The sequence below is a fragment of the Bufo bufo genome, chromosome 1, assembly GCF_905171765.1.
Source record: "Bufo bufo chromosome 1, aBufBuf1.1, whole genome shotgun sequence".
In the NCBI taxonomy this organism is placed as follows: Eukaryota; Metazoa; Chordata; class Amphibia; order Anura; family Bufonidae; genus Bufo; species Bufo bufo.
The window spans coordinates 130,684,606-130,695,379 of NC_053389.1; the positions used below are offsets into that span (position 1 = coordinate 130,684,606).

The 10,774-nt window shown below is 46.6% G+C and overlaps 1 protein-coding gene across 1 annotated transcript in view; it reads right to left on the minus strand.

Annotated features, from left to right (window-relative positions):
• Positions 1 to 2,134, minus strand: part of LOC120994679 (EZH inhibitory protein-like) — a 57,056-nt gene extending 54,922 nt beyond the window's left edge. Inside the window, exon 1 of the mRNA XM_040423458.1 lies at positions 1,441 to 2,134. Coding sequence (XP_040279392.1) covers positions 1,441 to 2,134 — 694 coding nt within the window. The remainder of the gene's footprint in view (positions 1 to 1,440) is intronic.
• Positions 2,135 to 10,774: the final 8,640 nt, after the last annotated feature.

Below are 10,774 nucleotides of genomic sequence, written 5' to 3' on the forward strand. Positions count from 1 at the left end.
CCCAACAATCCATGCTCTCTACGTGCACCGGAAGCAAGCGAAACGCCGTCTCCACATCAACCTTAGCCATCAACGCCCCCTGCCCCAACCGCCTCACCCATTTTACAGCCGCATCAAATGAAGTGTAGACCACCGAACAAAGTTCAGGATCTATCCCATCATTGACCGACGCACCTTTTGGGTAAGACAAGTGATGAATGAGCCGAAACTTGTTCGGCTCTTTCTTCGGCACCACCCCCAGCGGAGACATCCTCAACCCCCCAATCGGCGGCTCCTTGAATGGACCCGCCATCCGCCCCAACTCCACTTCCTTCCTCAACTTCTCCGTTACTACCTCCGCGTGAACAAGCGCAGACCTAAGATTCTTAGGAACCACAGGCCCCGCCGTAACAACCGATGGAATCCGAAAACCAAACCTAAAACCATCCCCCAACAAACCAGCCGCAACCCGATCCGGGTATCTATCTAGGAACACCTGCATCTCTTCCACCCGCACCGGCGTCCGTCACTTTTCCAGAACCATCCCCCCCTATTCCTTCCCCCTTTGAAACAACGGTTAGCTCCATGAGCTCCCCCACACCCCGTGCACTCGTGCTTAAATTTGCACTTGGCCCCAAATCTGCAATTTCCTTTGTTGAAAAGGAAGCACAACCCTTTTGCCGATGCCGCTGCCAACGCCCCCGGGGATGATCCCCTGGACTCCCCCCGAAAGGACTGCCCAGCTCTAGGAGGCGCCGTCACCCTCAACCACAACCCAATATCCTTATGATCCCACCGGATATCAGGCCTCACCGCCTTACGCTGCCGGAACTGCTCATCGTACCTGAGCCAACCCACCCCACCATAAACCCTATAAGCCTCCCCAATAGCGTCCTGGTAGCAAAAAAGTGCCGAACAACATTCAGGAGACCTTTCACCAATGACACTTGCTAATATGGCAAATGCCTGAAGCCAATTAGCAAAGGTACGTGGGATCAAACGATGCCGCCGCTTCTCCTCCTCCTCCTTTTTTCCCTCGTCCTTCTTACCCCTATCCAGATTAAACCTTTCCAATGGGAGCAGCGAGAATATCTCCACGTACTCACCTTTCCAGATCTTTTCCCTCACCTCTTGCTTCAAATGAGCCCCCAGCGGCCCCTCAAAGCACACATACACCTCACCACGAGCCCTATCATCTAACCTCTGCCCCTCCCCTTCTCCACCAGCCTGCGTCTCCACTGACACCGACCCCAACCCCGCCGCAGCCCCTTGCACACCAAACCCCTGACCCCGGCACCACTCCCCAACCAGGCAAAGGAGACCCGCCGCCAGCTCCCATACCTGACAACCATCCCGCCAATCCCCCCAAAAACTGCCCCAAACCCTTACTAAAATCCCCCATGGTCCCCCCCCCACCAACCGGGAGACCCTGCGCTAACATGGAGCCCCAAGCAATCTCACCAGGCACCACGGGCGCTGTGACTCCCGCTGCCGCAGATCCTGACTCCTGCCGCACGGACACTGCACCATCATAGCTCCTGGACGTCGACGGCTGCTCCTCCTGGACCACTTGCACGACCCTCTGCACCACACTGGCCGGACACTGGGACGAGACCGCGGCCTCCACCACTGCAAGGGGACCTTCTTCCACGCTGCTCAAATCTTCTCTGGACCTGCGCTGGTATTCGTCCTCCACCAGCGCAGTCCGAGGAACCCGGACATCATCAAACAGCCGAGTGGACCGCCCGCTGAAGGAGGGACTGGGCCGATCCACCGTTCCTGGTCCCGAATCCAGCTGCACAGCCGCAGGGAGCGGGGGAAGGGGCGTCCCACTCCTCACAGGGCCCCGCCGCGTAACGGGATTCCTCCCACGGCGAGAGCGGCTCGCAGAAGGCTGAGCGGCCGCTCTCCGCCGCTGAGGGTCCACAGGGGGGCTCCCTACTCGGCGCCGGGCCCGGGGGCTGACTTCAGGGCTTAGGCGCGCCGGTGGAATACTCCGCCGCGGCCGGGCAGCCCGAACATTAGGGGTAGCCACAGGAGCAGGTGAAATTATGCATGCACCAACCTGCTCCTGCAGCCAGCCAGGCCCCCGCACCTCCGCTTCTCTCCTCAGCCTCTCTAACATCTCCTCCACCGTCATCACAGGCGCCGACATGCTGCAGTCCGTCCGATTCAGTCTCCTGGCCAACACTGCTCCTACTTCCGCCTTCTTCCTCCTTCTCACCTCTGGCCACGCCCCCCGCCGCCCTAGCAACTCGCGCTTCCCTCAGCTCCCGCCCCCACTCACTATTGACCCTTTCCTCACCAGTCCTGCACTGCCAAGCCCCTTCATGAACGTCCTCCCCCACCGCTGCGCTCCTGTCCGGACTGACTGTAGACTTACTGCACTACATACATAGATTCAATGTACAGCACCTCAACCAGCCTATGTTCATATGAAAAAAACGTGATAGATTATTAAAGAAACTCCCCAGTTTATTATTCTAGACACAATCAGAGCTGAGATGACTTCTAGGTATAGAGGAAAGCTGCCAGTGTCCTCTTCTCCAGGACCTACCTTCTCAGAGCTGAGATGACTTCTAGGTATAGGGGAAAGCTGCCAGTGTCCTCCTTCCCCAGGACCTACCTTCTCAGAGCTGAGATGACTTCTAGGTATAGAGGAAAGCTGCCAGTATCCTCTTCTCCAGGACCTACCTTCTCAGAGCTGAGATGACTTCTAGGTATAGAGGAAAGCTGCCAGTATCCTCTTCTCCAGGACCTACCTTCTCAGAGCTGAGATGACTTCTAGGTATAGGGGAAAGCTGCCAGTGTCCTCCTTCCCCAGGACCTACCTTCTCAGAGTCGCTGCAGGGACCCCCATATTCAATCATCTGATATCATCTTGCTGCTGGTAATATTTGAATGTATCCGTATGATGGTCCCCCAAAATAAATTTGACTTGCGGGCCCTAGGCACCCTAGTCCGACACTGTACATGTCTATAACTGATAACACCTCATTACCAGCATTTACTGTGAGCTGTAAAATAATGATAATTGCTACCAAAATAATCTAGTCAAGAACCACCACCGTAAAAAAAAAAAAATCTGACGCATCTATGTTTTTTAGACACAGGAAAATTGGCGCCTATTTTTACGAATTGACCAGAAATTTCTGGACAGGTGGCAACCCTGTCCCGTAGAAGTAAGGTCAAGCAGATGCACAAAGGATTATAAATCATGATAATGCCTTGCGCTCCTGCATGTCCAGAACAGAGGATCATGCTCACACATGGATTGTGAATCTCACAATGGACTCGCTCGTGTGAAACAGCCCTAACACTGTCAGCACTGATTGGAGAGTGTCAGAGTTTCTAGAGACAAGAAAAATGATAATACTCAGCTATACATGTATTCATACATTTCCAGAAGGAATAACAGAGAGACTGCATAATGCGGAGCTCTACAAAATGCTCCAGAATCTATCATTTCATGCAGGGGCAGATTAAGTGCATGATATGCCCAGGGCTGTGTACCCCCTCCATTTTAGTTTTAGGGGGGTTTTCTGTATGAAGAGGCTGTGGTGCTTCGTAAGTGCCACAGTCTCTTCCTAGATCATATGACATCGTTCACATGGTCTAGGTGCAGCTCTGTCCCATCTGAGTGATTGGGGCTGAGCTACAGTACTAAGCACAGTGCTATCAAATGGACAGAGCTGTGCTTGGTAACGAGCAAAGAGGCTGCGGCGCTCACTGGGACATCTCCTCAAACAGCTGATTGGCGGGGGTGCCAGAAGTCAGACCCCCACCATCTCATAACTCTCTGAGTACAGATGTCATAGATGTTACCTGCAGTCCTATGTAACACCCCACATAACACAGTGAACTATTGTGTTATGTGGGGTGTTACATAGGGCTGTATGGAACAGCTACTGCATTATCTGCAGACAGAAAGTTATCACTGTTATCTGGGCTGTTACATAGGACTGCAGGTGACAAATTAAGATTTTAGTTGCCAAATTTAAAATACATATTATTATGATAAAAAAGACTTGGAGGAGAAGATAAGACGCAGGTCACAGTAGTGAACCAGCTCTACGTATAGGGGAATACAGCACCCCATACCTGTTATATCCAGTGACCTCTCCTGTCATGTAGATCTTCTCTTTCCTCTTCTCCTCAGTTTGACCCAGACCGCTATGACAAATTATTTCAGCCGCATATTGTTACACAGGCACGTTAGATTTCTCATAATTGAGGTCATTTATCAAACTGGTGTAAAGTAGCTGGCTTAGGTGCCCATAGCAATCAATCAGATTCCACCTTTCATTTTCCAAAGGAGCTGTCAAAAATGAAAAGTGGAATCTGTTGCTATGGGTAACTAACCCAGTTCTACTTTACACCAGTTTGATAAATTACTCCAAAGGTCCCTATAGTGTCTACAGCAATTACAATGTCCCCTAGAGTGCCCCCAGTAATAATAACACCCTATATTATGCTCCAGGTAATAATGCCTGTATAGTGTCCCCAAAAATAATGTCCCCTAAAAGCAACACCCCCACACTACCTCGTATAGTAATTTCCCCCACACTACGCCCATATAGTAATTTCTCCCACACTGTCCCATATAGTAATTTCCCCCACACTGCCCCATATAGTAATTTCCCCCACACTGCCCCATATAGTAATTTCCCCCACACTGCCCCATATAGTAATTTCCTCCACACTGCGCCCATATAGTAATTTCCTCCACACTGCACCCATATAGTAATTTCCTCCACACTGCACCCATATAGTAATTTCCCACACACTGCTCTATATAGTAATTAACCTCACATTGCCCAATATAGTAATTTCCCTCACACTGCCCCCATATAGTAATTTCCCCCACACTGCCTCAAATGCAGTAATTTCCTCCACACTGCCCCGATATAGTAATTTCCTCCACACTGCCCTTCATTAAGTAATTTCCCCCACACTTCCACCCATTAAGTAATTTGCCCCCACACTGCCCCCCATTAAGTAATTTTCCCCAACACTGCCCTTCATTAAGTAATTTTCCCCCACACTGTCCTTCATTAAGTGATTTGCCCCCACACTGCTCCCAATTAAGTCATTTTCCCCCATGGAAACATTTGCCCCCACTGTCCCTGTAATAATATATCCTCCTCTTCCCCCCAAAGTTGGTACACACACGAAAAAACTAGCAACAAAAAAAGAAATAAATAAAGGCTAATACTTACCTGTGTCTGGAATAGTGAGGCAGGCGCGCATACATCACTGCCCTGCCCATATATGGGCGTGTGATGACTTCATCATGCATGCCGCACAATGACGTCACCACGCATGCCGCGCCAGGCTTTTACCACCACATAGGCCTTAGGCCTACTAGGCTTGAAGCCTATGGCGGTAATAGGCGGCGGGGAAGGGAACTATGTGCTCCTGTGCCCCGCCGCAGTATGTGAGCATTCGGGTCAGGCCCAGGGCTGCCGACCTGAACTTCCCTATTATAATCCGCCACTGATTTCATGGAGGATGCAAATATTCACAAAAAAATAGAGTTGAGCGGACACCTGGATGTTCGGGTTCGACGGGTTCGGCCGAACTTCGGAAAAAAGTCAATGGGGACCCGACCTTTTGAGCACTAAAATGGCTGTAAAAATGTCATGGAAAGGGCTAGAGGGCTGCAAATGGCGTCAAAATGTGGTTAAGAGCATGGCAAGTGCTCTGCAAACAAATGTGGATAGGGAAATTACTTTAAATAACATAAAATATGTAAAAATTTAAAATAATAATCTTGATCTAGGAGGACCAGGTCCATATGGAGTAGGAGGTTGAGGAGGCGGTGGATGTGGCGGTGTCGGTGGAAGCGGCGGTGGAGGAGGAGGTAGCCTACACTCGTTTTTGGTTTTAAATTTTATTTTTAAAATTAGGGTACACCCCAAAACATTGGTATATATAACCTGTGATAACCCCCTCAAGTCATGCTAAACACACTAGCTGCAGAGCAGGCCAGCACCTCCAAGGGCTAAAGGGCAAGCTCAGACCATGTGCCCAATTTGGAGACCCAGAAGTTGCAGGGGCTGACCCCTGTCAGTCAGTTCGTGTAGGCGTGTGCACACTTACTGCCCCACCATGTCGCACGTCCCCGTGATGTTCACGATCCAATTTGATATCTGCTCTATCAACTTTCGATGTTCTTTTATGCGCTTACCATGGTGATTACGGGTGGCGGGGAATCAGGGTTCCAGGCCGGAGGGGGAGAGTGAGAAAAAGAGACCAAATTTAAGGGAGGATCCATTTTTAAAAATTAAAAATCAAACCCCTGTATGTATAGGGGGATCTCACACGCCCTGAATCAGTGTAGGCCTGAATGAAAGATTTCTTTGCACAAAATGGCTGTATTTCAAATGGCTGTATTTCAAATGCCTGATTCAAACACCTGTATGTAGAGGGGGTATCTCACAGGGCTGGAACCACTGTAGGCCTGAATAAATATATCTTTGCACAAAGTGGCTGTATTTCAAATTGCTGTATTTCTAATGCCTGATTCAAACCCCTGTATGTAGGGGGTATCTCACATGGTCTGAACCAGTGTAGGCCTGAAGTAAATATATCTTTGCACAAAATGGCTGTATTTCAAATGCCTGATTCAAACCCCTGTATGTAGGGGGGTATCTCACACGGTCTGAACCACTGTAGGCCTGAAGTAAATATTTCTTTGCCCAAAATGGCTGTATTTTAAATGGCTGTATTTCAAATGCCTGATTCAAACCCCTGTATGTAGAGGGGGTATCTCACAGGGCCTGAACCACTGTAGGCCTGAAGTAAATTTATCTTTGCACAAAATGGCTGTATTTTAAATGGCTGTATTTCAAATGCCTGATTCAAACCCCTGTATGAAGGGGGGGTATCTCACACGGTCTGAACCAGTGTATGCCTGAAGTAAATATATATTTGCACAAAATGGCTGTATTTCAACTGGCTATATTTCAAATGCCTGATTTAAACCCCTGAATGTAGAGGGGGTATCTCACACGATCTGATCCACTGTAGGCCTGAAGTAAATATATCTTTGCACAAAATGGCTATATTTCAAATGGCTGTATTTCAAATGGCTTTATTTCAAATGGCTCAATCAAACCCCTGTATGTATAGGGGGGATCACACACGCCCTGAATCAGTGTAGGCCTTAATTAAAGATTTATTTGCACAAAATGGCTGTATTTCAAATGGCTGAATCAAACCCCTGTATGTATAGGGGGATCTCACACGCCCTGAATCAGTGTAGGCCTGAATTAAAGATTTCTTTGCACAAAATGGCTGTATTTCAAATGGCTGTATTTCAAATGGCTGAATCAAACCCCTGTATGTATAGGGGGGATCTCACACGCCCTGAATCACTGTAGGCCTGAATTAATGATTTCTTTGCACAAAATAGCTGTATTTCAAATGGCTGTATTTCAAATTCCTGATTCAAACCCCTGTATGTAGAGGGGGTATCTCACAGGGCCTGAACCACTGTAGGCCTTAAGTAAATATATCTTTGCACAAAATGGCTGTATTTTAAATAGCTGTATTTCAAAAGCCTGATTCAAACCCCTGTATGTAGGGGGGTATCTCACACGGTCTGAACCAGTGTAGGCCTGAAGTAAATATATCTTTGCACAAAATGGCTGTATTTCAAATGGCTGTGTTTCAAATGTCTGATTTAAAACCCTGTTTGTAGGGGGGTATCTCACACGGTCTGAACCACTGTAGGCCTGTAGTAAATATTTCTTTGCCCAAAATGGCTGTATTTTAAATAGCTGTATTTCAAATGCATGATTCAAACCCCTGTATGTAGGGGGGTATCTCACACGGTCTGAACCAGTGTATGCCTGAAGTAAATATATATTTGCACAAAATGGCTGTATTTTAACTGGCTGTATTTCAAATGCCTGATTTAAACCCCTGTATGTAGAGGGGGTATCTCACACGGTCTGATCCACTGTAGACCTGAAGTAAATATATCTTTGCACAAAATGGCTATATTTCAAATGGCTGTATTTCAAATGGCTGTATTTCAAATGGCTCAATCAATCCCCTGTATGTATAGGGGGGATCACACACGCCCAGAATCTGTGTAGGTCTGAATTAAAGATTTCTTTGCACAAAATAGCTGTATTTCAAATGGCTGAATTAAACCCCTATATGTATAGGGGGATCTCACACGCCCTGAATCAGTGTAGGCCTGAATTAAAGATTTCTTTGCACAAAATAGCTGTATTTCAAATGGCTGTATTTCAAATGGCTGTATTTCAAATGGCTGAATCAAACCCCTGTATGTATAGGGGGGATCTCACACGCCCTGAATCAGTGTAGGCCTGAATTAAAGATTTCTTTGCACAAAATAGCTGTATTTAAAATGGCTGTATTTCAAATGGCTGTGTTTCAAATACCTGATTCAAACCCCTGTATGTAGAGGAGGTATCGCACACGGTCTGAACCACTGTAGGCCTGAAGTAAATATTTCTTTGCACAAAATGGCTGTATTTTAAATAGCTGTATTTCAAATGCATGATTCAAACCCCTGTATGTAGGGGGGTATCTCACACGGTCTGAACCAGTGTATGCCTGTAGTAAATATATATTTGCACAAAATGGCTGTATTTCAACTGACTGTATTTCAAATGCCTGATTTAAACCCGTGTATGTAGAGGGGGTATCTAACACGGTCTGATCCACTGTAGGCGTGAAGTAAATATATCTTTGCACAAAATGGCTATATTTCAAATGGCTGTATTTCAAATGGCTGTATTTCAAATGGCTCAATCAAACCCCTGTATGTATAGGGGGGATCACACACACCCTGAATCAGTGTAGGCCTTAATTAAAGATTTCTTTGCATAAAATGGCTGTATTTCAAATGGCTGTATTTCAAATGGCTGAATCAAACCCCTGTATGTATAGGGGGATCTCACACGCCCTGAATCAGTGTAGGCCTGAATTAAAGATTTCTTTGCACAAAATGGCTGTATTCCATATGGCTGTATTTCAAATGGCTGAATTAAACCCCTGCATGTATAGGGGGATCTCACACTCCCTGAATCAGTGTAGGCCTGAATTAAAGATTTCTTTGCACAAAATGGCTGCATTTCAAATGGCTGTATTTCAAATGGCTGAATAAAACCCCTGTATGTATAGGGGGGATCTCACACGCCCTGAATCACTGTAGGCCTGAATTAAAGATTTCTTTGCACAAAATAGCTGTATTTCAAATGGCTGTATTTCAAATTCCTGATTCAAACCCCTGTATGTAGAGGGGGTATCTCACAGGGCCTGAACCACTGTAGGCCTGAAGTAAATATATCTTTGCACAAAATGGCTGTATTTCAAATGCCTGATTCAAACCCCTGTATGTAGAGGGGGTATCTTACACTGTCTTAACCACTGTAGGCCTGAAGTAAATATATCTTTGCACAAAATGGCTGTATTTCAAATGGCTGTATCTCAAATTCCTGAATCAAACCCCTGTATGTAGGGGGTTATCTCACACGGTCTGGACCACTGTAGGCTTGAAGTAAATTTTTTCTTTGCCCAAAATGGCTGTATTTTAAATGGCTTTATTTCAAATGCCTGATTCAAACTCCTGTGTGTAGAGGGAGTATCTCACAGGGCCTGAACCACTGTAGGCCTGAAGTAAATATGTCTTTGTTTAAAATGGCTGTATTTTAAATGGCTGTATTTCAAATGCCTGATTCAAACCCCTGTATGTAGGGGAGTATCTCACACGGTCTGAACCAGTGTAGGCCTGAAGTAAATACAGCCATTTTGTGCAAAGATATATGTCAAATGGCTGTATTTCAAATCTCTGATTCAAACCCCTGTATGTAGAGGGTGTATCTCACAGGGCCTGAACTAGTGTAGGCCTGAATTCAATATTGGGACACCAAATGGCGGTATTTAAAATCTCTGAATGTAACCCAAATGTATTAAGGGTGTATCTCACAATGACATCTGCATCAAAGGCTGCCAGCTAAATTTTTTGTGCCCAAACGAGTGTTTGTTTAACAACTGAATTTGTCAGCAGTATATAAGCCTGTAATTTCACACGTGCTGATGCTGCAAGGCCTGAAAATAGTGTTTTTTGTCAAAAATGAGCATTTTTCAAACCCCAGAAAATGATGGGTGTTTTTCTAGATTAGAAAAAATGTGGGGGATTCAGTCAGCACAACCCTATATGCAGGTGCACATCGCTATGGCGAAATACATATACAAAGAAAAGAACACAAATGCAAGGGTACTCTGCAACCAGCACTCCACCCTGCCTCCATGCTGGATGTTGAATGAGGCATTGGTGTACATTTTGGCCAAAGCGTAATAAGCCACTCATTACGTCAAGGTCACCTTTATGAGTGGTCCCTAACACTAGTTCCTACCTGTTTATGGGCAATGACAGCTACACTTTGTGTTCTTTTCTTTGTATATGTATTTCGCCATAGCGATGTGCACCTGCATATAGGGTTGTGCTGACTGAATCCCCCACATTTTTTCTTTGTAGTATATATTGGAGGTGTGGCGATCTCCATGCAGTCATGCACACCTGACCAGCTAGTCTGCCCTGGAGGCTGGTTTTAAAGTCAGTATAAAACTGAGTCTACTTCTACAGGGCCTACCAGTAGCCATTTGGCTTTAGGAGAAGTATATCGTGGGCTCAGCATGCATGTTGGTACTTGCATCCCTGGATCCGATGAAAGCTGTAACGGCACCGGACGGGGTTAAAAGCAGAGTGTGCCTGGCGTTCATGCTGTACCTGCGCTCCCTGGACTTTGTGTGG